The sequence below is a fragment of the Palaemon carinicauda genome, chromosome 44 (assembly GCF_036898095.1).
Source record: "Palaemon carinicauda isolate YSFRI2023 chromosome 44, ASM3689809v2, whole genome shotgun sequence".
NCBI classification, from domain to species: Eukaryota; Metazoa; Arthropoda; class Malacostraca; order Decapoda; family Palaemonidae; genus Palaemon; species Palaemon carinicauda.
The window spans coordinates 2,874,816-2,899,674 of NC_090768.1; the positions used below are offsets into that span (position 1 = coordinate 2,874,816).

A 24,859-nucleotide genomic window follows, 5' to 3' on the forward strand; every position below is an offset into this window, starting at 1 on the left:
TCTTCTAAAACCACCCTGTACTTCTAAGATTGCATTCTCTGTTTTATCCTTATTCCTATTAATCAGTACTCTACCATACACTTTTCCAACTACGATCATCAAACTAATACCCCTTGAATTACAACACTTATGCACATCTTCCTTACCCTTATATAGGGGTACAATACATGCAGAAACCCAATCTACTGGTACCATTGACAACACAAAACACATATTAAACAATCTCACCAACCATTCAAGTAGAGTCACACCCCCTTCCTTCAACATCTCAGCTTTCACACCATCCATAACAGATGCTTTTCCTACTCTTTGTTTCATCTAGTGCTCTCCTCACTTCCTCTTTTGTAATCTCTCTCTCATTCTCATCTCCCATCACTGGCACCTCAACACCTGCAACAGCAATTATATCTGCCTCTCTATTATCCTCAACAGTCAGTAAACTTTCAAAATATTCCGCCCACCTTTTCCTTGCCTCCTCTCCTTTTAACAGCCTTCCATTTCCATCTATCACTGTCTCTTCAATTCTTGAGCCAGCCTTCCTTACTCTCTTCACTTCTTTCCAAAACTTCTTCTTATTCTCTTCATATGAACGACCCAATCCCTGACCCCACCTCAGGTCAGTTGCCCTCTTTGCCTCACTTACCTTGCACTTTACTTCTATATTTTCTCTCTATATTTTTCATACTTCTCTACACTATTACTCTGCAGCCATTCTTCAAAAGCCCTCTTTTTCTCTTCCACTTTTACCTTCACTCCTTCATTCCACCATTCACTGCCCTTCCTCATGCTGCCTCCAATAAACTTCTTGCCACACACATCATTTGCAATCCCAACAAAATTTTCTTTTACTAACTTCCACTCCTCTAAATTACCAGTTTCTCTTACTTTCACTTCGTCATATGCCATTTTCAACCTTTCATGATATTTACTTTTTACCCCCGGTTTTATTAGCTCTTCAACCCTCACTAGCTCCCTTTTGATAATGATAAAGGAAAACGAAATGGCTGGTGACTCGGTTACAGAAACTATAATTTCTGAAAAGGCTATTGCCATCTTCAATGACCTTAAATGGGATGCAGCTGAGGAGGGAGGAGAGTCATTGCAAGGCACTGGAGATGAGTTTAAAGCCTGCCATGGCTGGTTTGAAAATAAAAAAAAACAAACTGGCATCCACCCCGTCGTTAGGCACGACGAAGCAGCAAGTGCAGATGTGAAGGCTACTGAAGAATTTATTCAACGGTTTAATTCTCTTGCTGCCCAGGAAGCCTACATACCTCAACAAGTATTTAATTGTGATGAGACAGGGCTTTTTTTGAAGGAAAAAAAGAAAAAAAAAGCTTCCCGGACATAACCCTATGAAGGCTAGGTTTACTCTCACACTTTGCGCTAACGCTACCAGTGATTGTAAGGTGAAGCCGTTGTTGGTGTACCACTCCGAGAATCCCAGGGCCTTTGCTCATAAGGTGTTGAAAGAAAAGCTACCGGTCATGTGGCATGCTAATAGTAAGGCCTGAGTAACAGCAGTTCCTCATCGAGTGGATGAACCTAGCCTTTGGTTCTGCTGTTAAGAAATATTTAACAGAAAATGGTTTCCCGCTTAACTGTCTCCTTCTGTTGGACAATGTTCCTAGTCATCCTCCAGGTCTTGAGTATGACATCTTGAATGAATATAACTTCATTGAAGTGTTGTATCTGCTAGCCAACACGACATCTATCCTTCAGCCTATGGACCAACAAGTGATATTGAATTTCAAGAAACTCTACCCAAAGCACCTATACAAACGGTGTTTCGAGGTAACTGGAAACACCAGCCTCACTTTAAGTGAATTTTGGAAAGATCATTATAATATCGTAATCTGCCTTAAATTGATCAATCTTTCCTGGGAAGGTTTTACCAGGAGAACCTTGAACTCAGCCTGGAAAAAGCTATGGCCAAGTGTTGTTGCCGAGTACGACTTTGAGGGGGTCGATCAAACACCAGAACCACCTGTTGAAGAGGAAATTGTTTCTATTGGTTGTTCCATGGGGCTGGAGGTAGATGAGGCAGATGATGTGGAGTTGGTTGAAGAACATGCTGAAGAACTCACAACGGAGGAGCTGGAGGAGTTACAGGAGATTGCCCACATGGAGGTGATGCAGGAACACAGCAGTGAGGAGAAGGTCGAGGAAGAGGAGGTGCTAACTTCAAGAAAAATTTGTGAGATCCTTGGCATGTGGCACAAAGTATCTGATTTTATTGAAAAAAGACACCCTGAGAAATTGCATACAGGGAGAGCGAGTGCTTATTATAATGTTAAATGCCTAATACACTTCAGAAAAATCTTAAAAAAAGAGGCAAAAGCAGACCTCTCTTGATCGCTTTCTTATAAAATGACCACGCAGTCCAAGTGTTGAAGGTGTAGAAAAAAAGAAAAGCAAAAAAAAAAAAAAAATACAAAATGAAAAGCAAAAAGATTAGAAAACAAAAAGCCAAAAAAAAAAAAATTAAAAAAACGAAGCCAAAAAAAATACTAAAGGAAAAGCTAAAAAAAAAAAAATACAAAATGCAAAGTAAGAAAAAAAAAAGTTTGTGTGTGTGTCTATGTATATCGTAGGCTAGGCTATGCTGTCTCAGCCCTCTCTCCCTGCCTCCTCCTCCTCCTAGTTCACTCTTGTTAGCCACTCATCCCTGTTTCCATGGTAAGTTGGTTACAATTTTATTCTTTATTTTTTTTTTTTATCCTTTCTGTTACCTGAAGACTTAAATAAGGGATTTTGACGAATGAAAAATCTATTTCTGGGCGAGGAACCTGTGTCGCCAAGTGAAATGCACCTTAAAGCACCATTTCAAAGGTATAAAGACTGCTAAATATACCAGAGAAAAAAGTGCTTCTTAAAGCACCATTTCAAAGGTATAAATACTGCTAAATATACCAGAGAAAAAAGTGCTCCTTAAAGCACCATTTCAAAGGTATAAATACTGAAAAAAGTTGCATGGAATGCTAGGAATATATCCAGCTCGCTCACCCTTAAAAGGGTGTCGGTATTAAAACTGGGCGAGTGATACCACTACCAGAGATCCCTTTCCAATTAGACTTCTCCCTCCTCAAAATCCCCCGTTACTACGAGGTGTCGTTCACTACAGCTACTGCCCCCACCCACCACCACCACTACCTATCCTTCTCCCATCATTCCTATTAGCACCCCAAGCTTGGGCCAGCCTAGGGTGAGGAAAAAGGAGGGAGGGTTCACTGGGCGACACAGGTTCCTCGCCCAGAAATAGATTTTTCCTTCGTCAAAATCCCTTTTCTGGGCTCAACCTGTGTCGCTCCGTGAAATAGTAACAGAGAATTGGTCCCATAAGCTTGGAAATACACAAAAAGTTAATGAACTGATTTAAAAATAGAGTACTTCAATTAAGCGTGTTTTACTAAAATCTTTGATATACCAATCTCTTAATTACACCCAAAATCAAGGTTAATGTTAAGGTAGGAGGGAAAGGGAAGACAGGTGCCGCCCAGCTCCTTATTAGGAGACAAGGCACTGAAAGGGAAAATATATATATGAAGATAGGACCCTGTTATAATGGTTGTGTTAAATCTGGATGAACCACTATATCTTTTTAATCTTGGCCATGTGGTACAGATTCCGGCTTGGTTCTTTTAATAAAATACAGAATCTATTGTCTGATTCCTTTCAGGGAAATGGTTCCTCCATCCTTTATAATAAACAAATGTCCTGAAGGTCTACTTAAATAGTTTTCCAGAGTGAAAACTGGGCACAGAGATAGATCCTGTGGAAGTGGGACAATCTTCCACGGGGACCATCTATTCTGTGGACCCTCATTCTATTCTAAGAATTTTCCATCTAGAGAGAATAAAATTCCACCAGAAGAAAGAAATCAATATGATTTGGTTCTCTAGATAATGCTGAGAGTTCAGATAATCTGGCTCCTGAGGCTAAACTTATAAAAAATAATGTCTTCTTAAGAAGCGCTATATAAGTGCATGAGTCAATACCAGAGTCAGAATCTAGATCAAGGACATCATCTAAAACCCATGAAACTGCGTGAGGGCGAGTTACTGGTTTTAGTCTAGTACAGGCTCACGGAACAGACAAAAAATACGAATCTGTAAGATTAAAATTGAACCCGATCTGAAATATTTTCTTTAAAGCAGATTTAACAATAGTAATAGTATTATTGGCTAGACCTCTTTCCAAGAAAGTTCTGATAAAGGTAACTGCCAGATTCGTAGTCAGCGTCCGAACCTCTGAGTCTTCCAGAAATTGGCTAACTTCCTTACATCAGAATCATTTTCCCGAAGGGTAGAATCTCATATTCCTGACACTAGGGACAGTGTGTTAAAAGGGTCAATCTCCGCATCTCTTTGTGCTGCAAATCTCTGATAGTTCATAAAGTGAAGGCACTCTGAATCCGTGAGGAAGCAGACACACTGTGAGATAGTACCATCCGTGCTAACTTGCTTTGGGAATCCACCAAGATCGGAGTCCTAGTTCCACCAAGATAGGGAACCAGTTGCATTAGCCAATTGAGGGCTACGAGGGCAATCCGACCTTTGAAAGTCCTAAGCATGTCCAGGACTTTCAATAGCATGGTTAAAGGTGGAATCGGGTAAATCCTCCGTCAGTTGTTCCAATCTATGGACATGCCGTTTGTGACATAGGCCAAGAGTCCAGGTTGGGGGCCACATGACATTGTGGCTTGTGATTGGATTCCGTGGCAAATAGGTCTCCTTGAGGGACCCGGAACCTGTTGGTAGGTACAGTTAAATGACTTTTTGGCCAAGGACCATTTCGACTCCCGCGGAGGTGTCCTTGGTAGAACATCCTCAACCACATTTCTTACTCCCGCCAGGTGAACAGCTGACAGGTGGCAAAGATTCCCTGTTGCCATTGAAAAGATAGCTACTATCACTTAATTTGCGTGACTTGATTTGGAACCTCCCCTGTTAATGCAGTGGACTATCACTTGGCTGTCTAAAATTACTGATATGTTGTTTCTGTGATGGGGAAAGACCTATTAGAGTCAAGAACATTTCCTTGACTTCTAAGATATTGATGTTGTCGGATTGCCACTGTCCACAACCCCTGGACCTATTTGTATTGGGAATAGCCTCCTTATACGCTTAGGGAGTTATCTAAATAGACCACCAATGTTGTCGCTGGGAATCGTAAAGGTACTGAGTTTGCTAGGTTTTTTACCTTCGTCCATTGTTAAAGTTTTTTCCCCTATTGTAGGTGGAACCCGAGAAATTTTGACTCAATATTTCTCGTTCTCTTGGAGCGCCAAACTCGATTGATATCTTCTAGATTGACTCTCAGTAATGTGTCTGTTACTGAGGGAAACTGGAGTAAACCTAGGACTCATTCTTGGTTTCTCCGGGTCGTTAGTTTGTCCTTGAGAGATCCTCTTGTGTTTCTTACTATCTCCATCCTCTTCTGTGGTGGAATCGACTGCTTGTGTATGGTCAGGATCCATTAAAGACCTAACCACTGGAAGCACGTTGCTGGAGAAAGACGGGACTTTTTGAAATTTTTATGGAAATATGAAAAATTTTAAGTAATTTTTATTTTTCCTAACATACTTACCGAGAACTACTTTCTTAGGAGTCACTGGTGATCTCCTCTCCGTCGACCAAAGTTTTGAGTATGTTACCCCCCCACTCCGCGCTCTAAGTAGCCTTACCCCCGGCATCAAGGAATGTGCCCCGAGGGTAGGATTAAGGTAGGTCGCTTGCTTGCTGGCTCACCTTCCTCATTAAGTTCTATTGAATTAGCATAATGCTAGCCAGGGAAGAGAGGCACTCGGGGAAGGAAGGGAGGGCCATTACCCGAAAGTAGTTCTCGGTAAGTATGTTAGGAAAAATAAAAATTACTTAAAATTTTTGATTTGTTCCAACACGAATACTTACCTCGAACTACTTTCTTAGGAGACTTACACTTTAGGAGGAGGGAGTGCTATTCTGACCCACTGACCCGGCCGTGGAGGCCAAGAGGCCTCTGGATAACGGGACCTACTAAAGCGCGGAAGCGAGGGTAACTACACAAAAATTCACGTTAGTGTCTAAGTACTCACCCTTTGAAAAACTTCTTTTGACGTTCCTTCTCGAAGCGTAGCCGTGAAGAATGTGTTATTTTCTGGGAACAGACGGTACTCCCCGAAGAGGCAAGTAAGCAACTAGGTAGGAGGTAGGAAACCGCACTTGTGCCTACCGGTCGCTAGTCTTGAATGCGCCTGGGGTTTTACCGTTACACCGCTTGGAGGGCGGAGATGACTGTTCCAATGGAGAACCCGTCCAAGGATTTTCTTGAGTAGTCCTTGAGGTAGTGGGCAGTAAAGGTTGACTGCTTCGACTAAGTACCTGCTCGCAGGATTTGCCCTACTGCCATGTTTTTCTCAAAGGCTAAGGAGGTGCTCAGGCCCCTGATGTCATGAGGTCTGGGAGTGCCTGGCACTGCCATGCCATCTTCCTTGTAGGTTCTGGCGATAACCTGTCTCAACCAGAAGGAGATGGTGTAATTGTTCGCACTGGGCACAATTTTAAGTCTTCTGCATTGCCTGTCTTAGGGATGGCAGGAATTGAGAAACCTTCAAACCTCAGGTCCCAGACTGCTGGGTTCTGAGTCTTGGCCACAAAAGAAGGCACGAACTTGAAGGATACTTCTTTCCACCCCTTTGAATGAGAGACGTCGTATGACAGTCCATGGATCTCTCCCACTCTCTTAGCGGACGCCAAGGCCAGCAAGAAGATGGCCTTAAGGGTGAGATCTTTGTCTACGATATCCTTCAAGGGTTCAAAAGGGGGACGACACAGCATCTTCAGGACCTTGGCTAAGTCCCACTGGGGCACCCTCCTCGCCTGAGGGGGGCAAGACTGCTCGAAGCTTTTGACAAGCATCGCTATGTGTCTCGAGGCCCCCAGATCGATGCCCTTCAGGAGGAAGACTTGGCCTAAGGCGGCTCGAACCCCTTTTGTGGCTGGAATTGACCTTCCTACCTTGTCCTTAAGAAACACCAGAAAATCTGCTATGTCTGGGACAGAGGCCTTAAGAGGTCTAATGTGCCTCTCAGAGCACCACTTCGTGACGGAGGCCCATTTTGCCTGGTAGACCGCGGCTGACGACTTTCTCAGGTATAGAGACATTCTCTTAGCCGTGGAGGAAGAATATCCTTCTTTCTTCAGGAGTCGCTCGATAGTCTCCAGGCGTGAAGAAGTAGGGAGAGTGGGTTGTCGTGGAGCCTGAGAAAGTGAGGCTGGTGCAGAAGGTCTGACCTGGCGGGCAGAGGCCACGGCGGTTGACTCGATAGGTCTTTTAGGTCCGCGAACCACTCTCTCTCCGGCCACCAGGGCGCTACCAAAGTCATCTTTAGGTTTGGGGCCGTCCTTACTCTGTTGAGCACTTGTCTTATCAACGTGAAAGGGGGAAAGGCGTACACATCCAGATTGTCCCACTTGTGCTGAAAAGCGTCTTCTAAGGCTGCTTTCGGGTCTGGTACTGGGGAGCAATAGACTGGGAGTTGGACGTTGAGTTTGTTGCAAAGAGGTCAATCACCGGGGAACCCCAGCGTTGAATGATGAGCTTGGCTACTTCTGGGAGAAGGGACCATTCTGTCCCTACTATCTGGCCCATTCTGCTGAGGCCGTCGGCCAGAACATTTTTCTTCCCGGGAATGAACCTTGCTAACATCACCACTTGATTTTCTTCTGCTCAATCTAGAATCTCTATGGTGAGATCACACAACTCCTTCGATTTCAAGCCTCCCTGTTTCTTTATGTATGCCACTACCGTGGCGTTGTCGCACATCAACGCCACGGTGTTTCCCTTTAGCAGACTTGCGAAGTGTAGGCACGCCTTCTGGACTGCTTTCAACTCCAGGACATTGATGTGGAGTTGCCTCTCCCCTTCCAACCAGGTCCCTTGTGCCGTTTCGTCGAGAGATGGGCTCCCCATCCCTGGTTGGAGGCGTCTGTGAACAGTAGTAACTTGGGAGGGCCGGTCCCGAAGGGCGTCCCCTTGAGTGAGTTCGACTGGCAATGCCACCATTCCAGGGAGGGTCTCGTGTTTGGAAGGACTGGGATTAGCACCTGCTGTGAATCCGTCTGGCACCAGAGGTTCTTGAGATTCCATTGGATGGATCTGAGCCTTACCCTCCCTTGGGGAACTAGGTTCTCCAATGAGACCAGGTGACCTATCAGCCTCTGCCAGTCTTTCGCCCTCCTGGGGTGTTCTGACAGGAACGACTGACTAATGTGCCTGAGGTTTCTTATCTTGTCCTCCGAAGGGAAAACTTTTCCCCGAATGATGTCTAATGTCATTCCCAAGTAGTTCATTCTGGTGGATGGGGATAGATTTGACTCCTTCAGGTTGATTACGATCCCCAGATCCTTGCAAAATTGGAGGAGACTTCTCCCTTGTTCCTCCAAGAGGACCTTTGAGGCGGAAAGAAGCAACCAGTCGTCCAGGTATCTGATAAGGCGAATGCCTCATTCGTGAGCCCCCACTGAGACAGCCGTGAAGACTCTCGTGAACACCTGGGGCGCTGTTGACAGACCGAAGCAAAGGGTCCTGAATTGCAGGATCTGGGAACCCCATTTCACCCGGAGGAACTTTCGACCCGAGGTGTGGACCGGAATCTGGAAGTATGCGTCCTTGGGGTCGATGGTCATCATATAATCTTTCTCCCTCAAGGACAGCAGGACTGACTTCGGAGTGTCCATTTTGAAGTCCGTCATCTTGACGAACTTGTTGAGAGCTGACAGATCTATAACCGGTCTCCACCCCCCGGTCGCTTTCTCCACCAGGAACAGGCGACTGTAGAAACCTGGCCCTGGGAGAAGAACTTCTTCCATGGCACCCTTCTCTAACATGGACGATACCTCCTCTGGAAGGGCGGTCCTCTTTAACGGGTCTTTGGGAGCTAGCCATTCTGTCCGGTTGGCCGGAATAAGAGGGGGTGGTTCCGTTAGGAACGGAAGTCTGTAGCCCTCCTTTAGTACGGACACTGTCCAAGGCTCTGCTCCTTAAGCCTTCCAAGCTTGCCAATGACGTCTGAGGCATCCCCCAACCCGAGGGTTGGGCGGGGATAGGGGGCCTCCCACTCTATCTTCTTCTAGAGGGGCGGCCTGATCTGCCTCTCCTAGAGGCGGAGTAACCCGATCTGAAGGAGCTTGAGGGCGCTGGAGCTCCCCTGCGGGGGGGCTGAGGCGTTGCGGACCAGGAGGAAGAGGAGGGCCTCTCTCCTCGTAGTGCTGGAAGAGGCTTGGGGTGTCGCGGCACTATCCGAGACGGACCTCTTATAGGGCGGTCTCCTAAGAGTCGTAGGTCTGGGGACGTTAGCCTCCTTCTTTTTCGAGACCTTCTCCATTATGGCCTCTAGTTCCTTCAGAGGAAACAAAGACTCTCTCCACAGGGGTAGGCTGCGAATGGCTCGCGCCTCCCTGTCTGGTACCTTCCGAGACACCTTCGCCAGTACAGTGTCTCGCTTCCAGAGCACCCAGTTAGCTGCTAGTGCGAGAGACTGATATGTCAAAAACTTAAGGGTTTTACCCCCGGAGGTAATGAGGTCCCTCAGTAGGCCTTGCTGGTCAGGGTCCTCGGGGTCGAAGGAGGCTTGTACACCTACCAAAGTGGAAGCCCACCAGTCCAGCCAAGAGGAGACGTTTACTAAGTCTCTCGACATTTTCTCCATCATGGAGGCTTCTGCTGGCGAGAAACAGGCTGGGTCCGAAGAGGCTCTACCGTCTGAAACGCCTTGACTAAGGATGTCTACGGCTGACTCCACCTTACAGGGGCCTGGGCGTCGTCCCGCTGGCACATAGACTTTGCCTTGGGGTCTGAGGCCCTGGAGCAATTTCGAGGACCTCTGGGTTTTGGGGGCCTCGGCATTGCTGGCCACTACCTTGCCGATATACTCCTGCTCTAGGACTAGATCTCGGGCTAGAGGAAGTGCTAGGGACGTCTTAGGTTGGGAGGGAGTCTGCATGATCCTCAAAAGGCTTGACTTCCAGGAATCTTCATCCGTAGCCGCAGGTTCCGCTATTTTGTGGTGCCTTCTGAAAAGGCTAACCACTCTCCTATAGGCGGAGTCCTCCGTCAGGGAACCCTCCCCTCCGTCAGCCGAGGTCTCGGCTTGGGGCCGGGGAGCTGGGTTACCAGGCACGCCGACTGGACGTCTAGCTCTTGGGGCCAGGGGCGCCGTCCTGCCGAGGTACTAGATTTCATCTGCGGGGACGTCCGCACCAGGGGCCTGGGTTAATGCAGGCATCGCTGGTTCAGCGGGGACTCTCGTCCGCCCAAGGGCTCTGGGTGCCGAGGATGCGGTTCCCGTGGGCTGACCCGACAGCGGGAACCGTTCCTTCCGACCCGAAGGCCGCACCAGCTGGGCTGGTTCGGCCAGCCCGCCCGACAAGAAGCGCGTTTCCCCCGCTGGGCGGGGTGAACCGGAGGCTTCGGGGACTTACGCCTACCTGTAGAGTCCTTCCTACGGCTTGATCTCGAGGAGCCGGGTCACCGGGCACTCCCCATCGGGCGCTTCGGTTCTGGAATACCAGGCACTCCCTTGCGGTGGTACCGGTCTTCCCCGGCGGGAGCTCCGCACCAGGTTCGGGGGTCAGAACCGGCATCGCCGTACCGTCGAGGACTACCGTTCGTGTATTCTCTCTGGGGGACGCGGACGCGGATCCCCGTGGGCTGACCCGACGGAGGGAACCGTTCCTTTAAGTCCGAGGGCCAAACCAGCTGTGCTGATTCGGCCAGGCTGCCCGTAAAGAAGCCCGGTTACACCCGCTGGCGGGGTGAACCGGAAGCTTCGCGGCCTTACGCCTGCCTGAAGAGGCCTTCTCGCATTTCTCCCTGCGAGGGTTATATCTGCGTCTGGAGGATGGCCTTCGTGGTGAGAAAAACCCTGGGCTGCCGGTCCGGGGAACGCTGCAATACAGACTTGGGAGGCTCCTTCTCGGCGACGCCCTCGGCTGCAGAAGAGACTGAAAAATACGCCAAAGAGACTGGAGAAGAATTAGGGAAATTTTTCCCCCACATGGGGTCATCAGAGGAGACGTGGCCTGCTTGCACCAGGACTCCGTCTCCCCACACACTCTCGAAAGTAGTACTTACCTCGAACTACTTTCTTAGGAGTTACCTTCTCCACAACAGACCAACCTCGTCTCCTACTCTGGGTAGGGGAGGGTGGTAGGGAAGCTCTGTCGGACGAGACGCCCGGCGCTAGTCTTCTTAGGCGACCCCTTCGTCGCCTACTTCTTCTTGGTGCTATACCGCACCCACTCAAACTCCTGGGGAAGAGCAATGGGCACTTCCCCGCAACTGACTTACCTCGTCCCCTACTCTGGGTAGGGGAAGATGGCTGTATAAGAAGCTCTATTCGACGAGGCATCGGGAAGTAAGTGGCGAGGAGAGGCTCGTCTTCCTATGAGCCTCTTGGATGTATTCTTCCTCTTGGTGCCGAAGTGCACCCAATGCACTACGTTCCAGGACTAGTAGTCCTGACACGTGGTTGTAGGGGAACATAAGCTGCCCCTACACGGCTAAAACAGAGGATAAGGGGAGGAAGAATGATTTATTGTAAAATTGTTCCCTTCAGCTATTAATTCCTTGAAGGGAATCAAGGAATACACTGGGTAAGCACACGGGTGGAAGGTGAACGCACAGGAACACCCGGGAAAAGTACACTGGAAAACGCAAGTTGCCACGCTGGGAACACGTGGGGCACTAGAACGCACACAAAGGATCGACAGAGATACGAGAGCGAGGGTGTGAACGCCTCGCGACCAGAGAACTTAATGAGGAAGGTGACCCAGCAAGCAAGCGACCTACCTTAATCCTACCCTTGGGGCACATTCCTTGATGCTGGGGGTAAGGCTACTTAGAGCGCGGAGTGGGGGGGGGTAACATACTCAAAACTCTGGTCGACGGAGAGGAGATCACCAGTGACTCCTAAGAAAGTAGTTCGAGGTAAGTATTCGTGTTGGAACAACTAAGTATTCCAGAAATTTTATTACTTTGCCCGACGCCTTGTGGCATTCCTTGACGCTGTTGGCCCAGATAAACCAACCGTCTAGGTAGGCCACTAATTGTATTCCTTGAGTCCTCATCTCCTGGACTACTATCTCCTCCAACTTAATGAATAACTTGGTCGCTATGTTGAGTCCGAATGGCATCACCTTGAGGGTGTAAGCCCGTTTGCCTAGCTTGAATCCTAGGAAAGGACGAAAAAGCCTTGCTATCGGAACATGAAAATAAACGCCTGTAAGATCTATAGAGGTGGTGATGGCCCCACGGGGACAAAAGGTCCTCACCTGTGAGACGGTCAGCATATGGAACTAGTCGCATTGAATATATGTATTAAAAAAGAACAGATCTATGTTACTCTTCGTTTGTACGAGTTTTTCTTAGGGACTCTGAACAAACGTGCTTGAAATTTTTAAGCATATTACCTCTTTTAATGCTTTCTTCAGAAGATCTCCTGTGTAAAGTGTTAGGTCTGCCATAGGAATCTGATAAAAACTGGTTGGTGGAGGGGGCTGATTTCAACCATCTCCACCTCAGATCTTTCATTACGACGTTGTATGCCAATTGCTGAACGCCCAACGGCTCCGAAAGAGGTACAGCCTTCCTCCTACCTGGAGAGTCTTCTATGCGGGAAGGCTCCCCTAGCTTTACTACCTCTCGCATGCGTATTATATCCGTGAAACGCTCCCTGTGTTTCGAAGGAAGGATGATACGCCGGAGATGCAATAAATGCAGTAGTGGCGGTTGACTTACCCACACATATTGATTTTGTGGCTGGGTTCTTAAGGTAGAAGGCTGGCTCACCTGGGATACTGGCATTGCCTGTAGCACATCCTAAGCCTGTGGCCCTTGGAAGGACTGAAACTTCTGAAACTTCCTTGGTCATCTCCTGCCTCGTGATTGCGGTCCGGTGGGCTCGAATTTACTGTTTGGAATTAGACCCCACCAGACTCTGAGGCTTTGGTTGACTCCAGTTGCTTCTCCGAGGGTGCTATTTACCACGTCCTTCGGGAAGAAGTCCGCTCCCCAGATCGAGGCCTTAAGTAACCTGTTAGGCTCATGCCTAAAGGAGTCCTCAAGTAAGACGAGCTTCCGGCAAGGGCGACGGACCCCTGCAAAGTCATAAGTACAGTATCATACTGTAGTGCGTGAGGCAAAGACTTTGTCAGGATCTTAAAAAGTGGCTCCTCTCGTAGACTAACAAAGTCATCTCCGTCATTGTGGCTGAGTTGATAGATCTACCCAGCCTGGTTCTTGCACCGTATTCTATCTTAACCAGAGAGTCTGGAAGTCCGGGGAGGCGTTCACTAAACTGTGTGGTGGCACAGTCCTAGTACAGTCCAATGACCCTGCCATGAAAGTAGCTGGTGCATCGATCCAGCATTCTTGGCCTTCTGGGAACAACAGGGAAGTTAGTCCCGTACTTGCGGCGTGAGCTTGCCTTCCATATCCACCTGAAAGGTAAGGCCTACTACCTTGGTGGTACATGGTGTCGGGGTTTGCCCGTCCACCTCGAACATAGTGTATGTATTCTTATGAGGGGTTAACTTGGTATTGACACCGTCCCACTCATTTAAAGTCCGGACCCAGTCGGACCAAGCTTGCTCGGCGCTCATGTCAAGGGAAGATGAATTGTAAACCTGGTGGATACCATTCAAAATCTTCTACCGGACGGGGACCACCTCCTGCTATTGTCAACATGCCCTCTGAGAACGGGGCATGAAGAGCCAATCGCCACGGGCCGTTCTAAACGATCGCCGGGAGCTTTGACACGTCCGGAACCACAAACTACTGTTGTTGTGGTAGTCCGGACCGCAAGGATTATCTATCATATTTTCCTGATTTTGCAGTCCCTGGCCCAAACTGTCCATAGGCAGCAGACGCTTGGCAATTGGACCAAATTGGGACTGGACTACACTATGCAACCTCTCCATGAGCTGGCTCGAGAAGGCCACCGGACCGAAATCATGTTCCGGCGTCTGCCCCTTTGAGCTTCTTGCTCTTGGCCCCTGATGTTGAGGTTTAGACCCTGCTGAGTCCATCAGTAGAATAGAAACCGATGAAGGTCTGGTTGGGAGTGGTTTGGGTAGCCTAAAAGGCTTGCCCTCTTCGGGTAGAGCCGACCTCATACGTTGTACCTTAAGAGGCCATTGAGCATGGCACCCGGCATGAGATCGGCAGACCTCAAGCCCACACGACTGCTGCAGCACAGCAGTGCATGTTGTCTCCTAACAGCGTACCACCTGTAAGTCAATTTGATACATGGGTATCATACTTGATTTCGCCGGTAAAACCGGTGACAAATATAGTTAAGTTAAATCCACTGTGGATAGCTCAGCGGAGTTGGTCTTTCTTACTGTTTTACAATAGAACCCTAATATTCTGTTTTCCTTCTTCCACCATCTCCTGTCATCCAAAGTATTGCCACACAAAGGTTTGAAACTGGTAGAAATGGCGGCTGAATTAATCTTGGACCAGTCCACCCTCTCCAGAGAGAAAAATTCCACTATGAAACTTCTCTCAACCTTCCATACCCCTACCAGAGTAGGATGCACTTATAGATGAATAAAGATTGGGACAAGGAGATACAAGGAAACCAGAATTAGAGACACCAATACTGTTGCCGGAATACTTGGTTGGAAGTATGAATTCCCAATGATGTAAATCCGGCCCGTAACAATATAAATTCAAGAACTACAAATCTCCGTCTGTAACTCTCTTCGGAACAATCATACTGCAAATATCCTGTAATATAAGAAATCAACCTACGGGATCAGAACAGAGTAAAAAATTTTATCTGAATCCGATCAAAGAAACATAGTAACTATCTCATGGATACGATTTCAAGTCATCCCGGCCCTCACGGGGCGGAAGAATATCGAATATGGGATTCCGGGAATAGAGGGAGATGCGGTACGTAGCAAGGTTCACACTCAGTCCGGCTCGTCTGGTGGCCATTCATGACTAACCGAGAAGAGCGCTATTTGCATCGACTCACAGATCGTGAGAGCTATCTCTCTCTCTCTCCCGGCTGTCTCCCTTCTCTCCTTAGTGTATAACTCAGGGCTACTTCCCGAGGTTAGGGTGCGGCGACTAAGAATCCCACCGAGTAAGATAATTTGGTATAGGAATATGAAATTAACTTGTGCCGGGAACCCTAGCAGAGATCAAACATGATAAAAGAATATATAATATATATATATATATATATATATATATATATATATATATATATATATATATATATATATATATATATAATAAACTAAAGAAATTAAATTCCGCCGTGACACCCAGCAGAAAATAGCGTGCTTAATCTAAAGGAAATAATGCGAAATAGTATTCAAAAAACATGTTACGCCTCTGTCATGAAAAAATAGTCTTTATTAAAGTTCCCAGCACACGGGATACCCACCGGGGTGGGGAGCGTAAGCAAGAAGTGACAAGCAGACTAGAAACAACCATCGAAGTCCGTAGACTCCGGAATGCATGAAATTAAATGAATTAAACCTAATGACAGGAAGGGCGAAAATAGATAACATTGTGGCGCCGGAAAACATGCGTAAATCCGGAGCAAAAACCCAATGCTACGTAAGCAATGTAGCGCCGGAAGAAATGCGTTGCTAAAAACAAATGCTATGTATTAACTCTAACATAAACTATAATCTCCGTCGCAGCCCCTCTCCCTCACGAACCAACCATCCATAAAATTACGTTAACAAATATAGGATAAAGTAAGGTATCAGAACAGAGTATGATGTCTGAATCCGATCAAAGAAACATAACTACCATTAGTAGATACGATTCACAAAATATCGTGGCCCTCCGAGACGGGAGGAATAATAACACGGATGGATAACTTGAGAGAAAGGGGTGGGGGTGGCTAGGCGAGGCGCATACGCTACTCGCAATGACACAGTGAGCGAAAGATCCAGTCCCTACCCCGGATGACTTCCCATTCTCTAAAAGCAAGTGACCTACGCCAACCCCCCCCTATGTAGGGAGTGGCGAGAGGCGTAAGGGGGGAGAGGACACCCAGGGGGAGGAGACTGGCTCGAAATCAGGTGACCACTGTGATCAGGGGGGGGGGTTACTACCCTTCGAAACACAATGGAAGACCTGATGCGAAGCACGCAAACAAAAACAATATATAATGGTAGACGTTACGAAATGAAAAACAATAAAATGCAATGAAATTCAATAAATAGGCTAAATCGGCATATTGAGAAAATGGGAGAAAAAGGAACACGGCGTAAAAGGAATAATAGCAAAACTTTCCAATTTCGGGTAGTTGCCGACTTGGAGAGGAAACTATACCATTTTAACAAAACTTAGTCCACCAAAATCGGGTAAAATACCGATCTCGACAGGCAGGACTAAAATTAATGAAAACGCGTTCCGATTCCCCGTAAAAACTCAACAAGCCAAGAATTCTCGCATGAAAGGCTACCGACCGAAGCCGCTAACTAACACTGTCCAAATAGCCTGAATAAAAGATAAAATCATGCCAAAACATTGAATTAGATGTCCATAAAAAAAATAAGACTACAATTACTAAAAGGAACTAATAGAAAGTCTTACAAAACAAAGAGATCCCGAGGAAGCGACACCAAAAGACCGCATACACACCCGTAAGGGAGCGTCAACAAAGTGGCTGAGCTAAAACCCAACAAGGGTATAGAATGAACGTGTGTCGCTAACTAGAAATCCCAAACAGACAAATATAATACTCAATTTGGGAGCATGGATCTCCAAAACGCCTGACATCTTCACAAACAAAATAACACAGAGCTACGAAAAACACGGCCGAATGTTCATGGGTGCTAACAAGGAATGATGGGAGAAGGATAGGTAGTGGTAGTGGTGGTGGTGGGGGGGGGGGGAGTAGCTGTAGTGAACGACACCTCATAGTAACGTGAGATTTTGAGGAGGGAGAAGTCTCATTGGAAAGGGATCTCTGGTAGTGGTATCACTTGCCCCAGTTTTAATACCGACACCCTTTTAGGGGTGAGCGAGCTGGATGTATTCCTAGCATTCCATGCAACTTTTTCCTCTGGTATTTTTAGCAGTATTTATACCTTTGAAATGGTGCTTTAAGGAGCATTTCACGAAGCGACACAGGTTGAGCCCAGAAAATAAGCATCTAGTAAGTTCAAACAACGTTTTCAATTGGTATAATCTTGCCGCTTTCTACAGCTGCCATATTGTGTGTGTGCTGGTAGCCTTGCTTCTCTCCCTCCCTCCCTCCTGGCATGCATCCCTAGGCGGTGAGTACAACTATTTTTTTTTATTGTTTTTTACTCTTCATTTTTAAAAAATAAAAGCCTTAAATATTAAGCATTCAGTATGCTCATACAACATTTTAATTGTGTTTATCTTGCCGCTTTCTACAGGTACCATATTGTGTGTGTGTGTGTGTGTGTGTGTGTGTGTGTGTGTGTGTGTGTGTGCATGGTAGCCTTGCTTCTCTCCCTCCCTCCCTCCTCCTTGCATGCATCCCGTACACTAGCACTTGCCTGTTGTATTTATCTTTCTGTAGTGATTGTTGAGTGTAATTTGAGCTTGTTTTGGGTAAATTTCCTACCCTTGGAACAGATTAATTCTGTTTCTTTCAATTCAAATGGGAATAATTATTTTGATAAAAATTTTTCAAGATACGTCGGCAGTCATGGAATGAATTAAATTTGTATCTCAAGGTATTACTGTATTGTGAATGACCAAATGAGGAATCAAGATAGTGACACCTTGTTTACCAAACATTTATTCCCCAGTCACACAATAAATAGAGGGAACAAAGGGCTTTCACACATCTTGGGAAGAATTTTATTTTCTACTTTTAACATGTTTGAGCCTTTCCATTGAAAGAATGAACAGCACATGATTCTCAAGGAAATCTCACTGAAATAAAGAACTTTAAGTAAGTCAATTGCTCACCTGTTCCTCTGGATTATTTCTAGTATGACCAAGACGAGTTGAGAATGGGTGTCCTAATGCAACCCATTCCTTTTGTACTAGTGAATGGAATCCACGTAATGTTCTAACTTGGGGATCTAGAAATAGCTGCACTAAACACGAAATAACAGCACTTAAGTCCCGACCTTCTAAGTCTGAAAAGGAAAGAAATAAATATTAACTAAAAGATCTTGTATTTAATTTATTGCAAAATAAAGTTTCAGCGCTATTAAGAACTTAGTTTTAGATAAAAAGGTTAATTGAATTACACAAATACCATCTTTGATTGTAAATGCTATTTTGCATTGTCTACATTCCTGGATTGACTCAAGTCAGTCAGTCATACGCTAAAAGGTCAAGTGAGCCATCATATGCTAAAAGGTAAAGTGAGCGTGACCAATTCAAAGACGATATTTCAATGTGATATTTTTTTGGAATGAGGGAAACCACAACACAAGAGATGGATTAACCTGTTTCATGTTTTAGTTTGAGATTGTCAGATTCATTTTTCCAAAAATACCTGCCATTATCTAGTACAGTCATACCTCTCTTCACGAAAGAATCTGCTCACGAAACTTTCACCCTGCGAAAGAAGATGCGAAGATTTTTCTGACTCGCATCGGGAAAAATGTTTCATGATAAGAATAGGGATTTGCCAGCCAGGCCACAAATGTAGTTACCCATTAAAAAAAAGTTGAAGAAAACAGGTTGTTTACACAATAGAAAATGTATCTATAATAGGGGTAATTATATTAGTACAGTACATATGGTACTGTATATTTTGTATATGTACAGTATTGTACTGTATGTATTATATTATTTTTTATTTATTATTGCATTATGTTCTAATAACTACCTAATTTACAGGTACTAATAGTTAGTTTGTATTTAATGGTTCAATTGTATTTGGCTGTACAGTATTTCACTGTGGTTATACTGTAGCTTTATTATAAAATTTAATATGGTGTTTTTGTAGGGTTTGGAACAAATTAGGTGATTAACATGTAAAATGTAACCCATAACACAAAATTTTCACGAAACGAAAGCCACGCCTGAACGAATTAATTTTGTGCTGTGAGGCATTACAGTATTATTATTATCATTATACAGGCTAAGCTATAGCCTTAGTTTGAAAAGCAAGATGGTATAAGCCCAATGGCTCCAACAGGGAAAAGTAGCCGAGTGAGGAAAGGAAACAAGGAAATAAACAAACTACATGAGAAGTAATAAATATCAAAATAAAATATCTTAAGAACAGTTACAAAATTAAATTAGATCTTTTATATATTAACTATAAAAACTTAAAAAAACAAGAGGGAGAGAAATGAGATAAAACAGCGTGCCCAAGTGTACCCTTAAGCAAGAAAACTCTAATCCGAGACAGTGGCTACGGCACTGCCTAAGATTAGAGAAAACTTGTTTTATTTTGGAGTATCCTTCTCCTAGAAGAGCTGCTTACCATAGCTAATGAGTCTTTTCTACCCTTACCAAGAGGAAAGAAGCTATTGAACAATTACAGTGCAGTAGTTAACTCTTGAGCAAAGAAGAATTGTTTGGTAATTTTAGTGTTGTCAGGTATACGTGGACAGAGGAGAATGTGGAAAGAATAGGCTAGACTATCCGGTGTATGTGTAGGCAAAGACTAGCAATATTATTAGATGTATAGTCAGCCCTTTTTTTTAATAGGAGTTAGGTAACAGAGACAGGCATAAAAATCGAGAATCCGCGAATGCTTGCTGCCCTAGGGTGGGTCAACTTAACTTAGTTGACTAACACACTAGGTACTGTACTGCATTACATTCTTTTCACAGGCTTTTATTCATAGTATTTTTAGTTCTTACTACTTTTCAATGGCAATTGTGCATTATTAACAACATTACAAGATATGATGACTAATACCCCGAAAATCATCACCGCCAGACCACATTCTGAATAAGTTTCAACAAAACACTTCTTTTGTTTCTAACACTATTTAGCAATATTGTAGAGTAAGAAAAAGTCCCTAATAGATGATGGTTAAAATGCACCCAAATTTGAAAACAAAAGTAGACTAGAAAAGCATAGAGAGTTCAGACCTCTGTGGCAGCTTATGTCTTGAAACCATCTTGCCTTTCCCACAATCAATTTAGACAGTAGGCATACAATATTTGAACTCTGTATGACAACCATGTGCAAACTTTGGGTTACGGTTAGAGTTATTTCAGTTGACCTTTTGCTCAACTTTGACCTTTGATCTAGGTCTTTCAAAAATTTAATCACTTCCATGTCTCAACATCACAAATTTTAAGTAATTTGTATTTTTCCTAACAGTACTTACCTCGAACTACTTTCTTAGGAGTATCTGGGATCTCCTCCCATCCGACCAGAGTTTTGTGTAGTTTACCCTATTCCTGTTTTCTATGAGGGGTAACATCAGGCGGAGTGATATGCGCCCTGACGCTAACCCCGGGTCAGGGAGCATGCTTGCTCAGGTCTCGACCTCCAGTAAGTTCTTGGCAACTTAGGTTTCTAAGAAGTCCAGTAAGGCACTCGGGGAAGGAAGGGTGGGCCATTACCCGAAAGTAGTTCAAGGTAAGTATTGTTAGGAAAAATACAAATTACTTGAAATTAGTGATTTGTTCCAACACGGAGTACTTACCTCGAACTACTTTCTTAGGAGACTTATACTTTAGGAGGTGGGAGTGGCCTTCCAGACCTAGAGACCGTGCTGAAGCATATCCAAGGAACCTAGATAGGAGGCTAGGTTCTGTTGACCCCAAGAAAACACGAGAAAAGAGGTAAAACTACACAAAAAACTTAAGTTAGTCTAAGTAACTTACCTCTGCAAGAAATCCTCGGAGACATGTCATTCCAATGACAATGTATCTTGTAGCCGGCTCTGGGGGCCATCGGAGTCAATTTTTGATCGGAAATAGAGGAAGGAAGAACAACGGGGATAAGAAACAAACCTGTGTCTCTTGGACTTACTACCCGCGGTTATCACTGGGGCTATACCTTTAAACCGTTTGGAGCGCGGAAATGACGGTACCTATCGAGAACCCGTCCAGGGACTTCTTCGAATAGTCCTTCAAGTAGTGAGCTGTGAAGGTTGACTGGTTAGCCCAGGTGCCTGCTCTCAGGATCTGGCCCACTGCCATATTCTTCTCAAATGCCAACAACGTACTTAGGCCCCTAATGTCATGGGGTCTGGGTTTGCCCGGCAGTGGAATTCCTGCGCTACTGTAGGCTCTGATAATCACCTGCCGCAGCCAGAAGGAGATAGTGTTTTTCGAGACTGGCTTCTTCACTGGGCCTGTGGAAACAAAAAGACTTTTGATCCCGGGTCGAAGTCTGGCTGTCCTCTCCAAGTATTTCCTTATTGCCCTGACCGGGCACAGCCGCAAGTCCCTCGGGTTGTCCGACCGAGGGTGTCATGGGTAGATAGAATAATATAGAAAAGAATGTTAAAACATGTAAATTTTCTACTCTTAAGAGGCAGAGAGAGAGGAGGTCCCGCTAGTGTTTACTGGAAACTGTCACCGTCGCTGATGGAGATCAAGATATTTATGAGAGGTGCCTAGATCAGCGGTCTTTCTGTAGCAAACTAAGGAGCCAACGTTATGAAATGACCCATAGGACAAGAAGAGCAGTGTTGTCGTCGAAGAATATACATTAACGGAAGCTAAACACATGCCTCGCTTCAATTATAGCGCCATATGGATCTTGATTACACCAGCAGAGCGTTCGTCTAGATGTTATCAGAGGCGTGGCTTTAAGGAAAACCAATAAGGATGAAGGAAGGAGAAAATTACCTTATATGGAATTGTCCATAGTTAACCCCTCCCATACAGGGATATATAAACTTCAACGAGAACGAGAGAAGGGGAGTACGAAAGACAGAACGAGAGTACGACAGATAGAACGAGAGTACGACGGATAGAACGGGAGTACGAAAAGGGGAACGAGAGAGGGAGAGAGAGGGAGAGAGAGGGAGAGAGAGAGAGAGAGAGAACGAGGGAGAACAAGCACAGGGAAGGAGAGAAGACGTAAGGACCAGAATGCAGACGTGACCAGCCTTGTCCGAGATGTCAGAACGAGTTGACCCCTGCCCTGATCACCGACCACGAAACGCCCGGACCTGAAATATCTACGTTCCTGTCAACCGTCGAGAGCTGCTGTGAAGAGTAGTATTTTTTTTTTTGTATTGTTTATCTACTATCTTGACTGTTCCCCTATTTGCTGGAGTGTAGTTTAATCAAATGATTTTCTTTGTTTAGTTCAGTGCTTCCTAAGTACTCAATCAAGAAACATTTACCTTTGACTAGTTGTAAATAAAATTATGTTTTCTTTTGCGAGTTTTCTTTCTATATTTCCTTTTGTTTAATTGTGTATTATGGTCGAGAAATCCCAATTTCATTAATCAATTCAAAAGAACCGGGTTCGATCCCCACGAGGATCGTAACAGTTGGTGACCTTTGCCAGGATTTTTGACTACATAACCAATTGAAACAGGGAGAATATAGAAAGAAGCAGAATGAGTGCGATTACGAGAGATTTGATAGATTCAGGTAAACTTCTTGGTCTAGATGGCGATGATCTCCGTGATTGTTATTAAGAGAGAACAGGAAGTGTTTGAGAGAGATGAAAGAGAAGAAAATGAAAGAAAGCGAGAAGAAAATCAAAGACAGCGTAAGCATGAGTTAGAAATGGCTCATTTAAGACAAACTCTTCATAACAGACGGTCAGGTAGCAGATCAGGGAGTAATTCATCTTTAAATAGTGACACTGATAGTTTAGATGAGTGCAGTGCTCAAACTTATACCGAAATTTGATGAGGAAGATGTTACGAAATATTTTATGCCTTTTGAAAAGTTAATGAACAGAGTAGGCTCTCCTAAAAAACAGTGGACTTTGTATTTACAATCAGTTTTAAGTGGTAAAGCACATTCTGTGTATAGTTGTTTGTCTGAGGATGAAAGTGAAAATTATGATACTGTGATGAAAATTATGATACTGTGAAAGAAACCGTACTTAGTGCATACAGATTGGTGACAGAGGCGTACCGTAAGAAGTTTAGAAGTTTGAAATGAGATGATACTAGTACTTATGTAGAGTACGGAAAGAAGTTAGAAAGATCGTTTGTGATTGGTTGACATCCGCTGAAGTCAATAATTTTGAAGATCTCAAGAACTTAGTTTTGTTAGAAAGTTTCAAAGATAACATATCCCCAGACATCAAATTATATATAGAAGATAAGCGTGAAACATCTTTTGCCGGTGCTACGAGATTAGCAGATGAGTACAGTCTCACACATGGTTTAAGTGGCAGTAAAAAGAAAAACGATCTTTTGTCAAGTAAGGCACAACATAGTAAAGGTAGTTCTAACAATAACAATAGGAACAGGGATTATTATTATTGTTACACATGTGGGAAGGAATGTTATATTTCTCGGTACTGTAGGAGCCAATGGGCAGTCAGTAATTCAGAGGTCACTTGTTACAATTGTAATAAGAAAGGGCATATAGCTAGGAATTGCACAGTAGAAAGTACGAATGTGAAGAAGCCTGTGTCACTAGTTAATAATCTTTCTTCAGGAAGGAATAGTCTCTTGAAAGAAACTAGGAAACATTATGGCGAATTTTTTTCTGGAGGTTTAGTTTCTTCTCTTAAAGGAGGTGATTCAAGGGAAGTAGTTTTGCTTAGGGATATGGGAGCGGCCGTATCACTCGTTAGGAGAGAGAGTGTACCAAGGAATGTAATAATCAGCATGAAAGAAAAAGTTATGCTAGGTGGGTTTCCGAACACTTGTGTAGTTTGTCCTTTGTTAAAGATGAAATTGAAAAGTCCGTTAGTAACAGGAGATGTAAAACTAGCAGTCGTGGATACTTTGCCCGTAGACGGCGTTGACATTATTGTTGGCAACGATTTAACTACCTCCAAGTGTGTGAATCCTATTTTAAGTGAAGTTCAAGTGCCTGAAATGATAGTAACCAGGTCAGGATTAGATACAGATATTGACTATGGTCATAGGTTGTTCGAGGATTCGAACATAGGTAATAAAGGCAGTGATGATGAGCTTAGCATGAGTGTAGCTGAGGAAACTGACTCTATAAATGTTGATGATGTGAGCAGAGATAATGATGTAGCTGTCGAAAGAAGTGATGTACAGATAGACAATGTAATAGGCCCAAGTAATAGCAGCTGTAGTGTTTCAGAAACTAGCATATTGAATAAGGATGAACTAGTTAAGATGCAGAGGGAAGATGAAACACTAACTAGAATTTTTGAATGTGAATTGGATGATGAACCTGAAAATGTTTGTAAGGAAACATTTAGTTTAATAGACAAACTTTTGTGTCGCTATGTTCGTCCTAAGACAGGTAGCAAAGAGGAGGTCATAGAGCAATTGGTAACTCCAAGGAAACTTCGTGAATCAATTTTGAAATTAGCACATGATGAACAAGGACATTTAGGAATAAATAAAACATTCAAGTGTATAAGTACAACGTACTTTTGGCCTAAAATGAAAAGTGATGTGAAGAGATATGTTTTAAGTTGTCACGAATGTCAAATGGCTGGCAAACCTAATCAAGTACCGTAATTCCCAGGGCTCCATTATGTAATATTTCGTCGGTAGGAGAACCTTTTGAGAATGTCGTAATTGATATCGTAGGCCCTTTGCCCAGAAGTAAGGGAGGGAATATCTATCTATTAACAATCATTGATAGACTAACACGATATCCAGAAGCAATCCCAGTAAGAAATTGCAGTGCAAAAACTGTAGTTAAACGCTTGCTGAACTATTTCTCTAAATTTGGACTTCCTTGCATTATACAGAGTGATAATGGTAGCAAGTTTGTATCAAAGTATTTCAGAGATAAAATGAAAGAGTTAGGGATTA

The 24,859-nt window shown here is 44.5% G+C and overlaps 1 protein-coding gene across 1 annotated transcript in view; it reads right to left on the reverse strand.

The window, feature by feature from the left end:
• The window catches only part of LOC137634337 (myotubularin-related protein 10-B), a 291,307-nt gene that overhangs the window by 26,058 nt on the left and 240,390 nt on the right, over nucleotides 1–24,859 (reverse strand). The window contains exon 10 of the mRNA XM_068366732.1: nucleotides 17,962–18,134. Within this exon, the coding sequence (XP_068222833.1) occupies nucleotides 17,962–18,134 (173 nt within the window). The remainder of the gene's footprint in view (nucleotides 1–17,961; nucleotides 18,135–24,859) is intronic.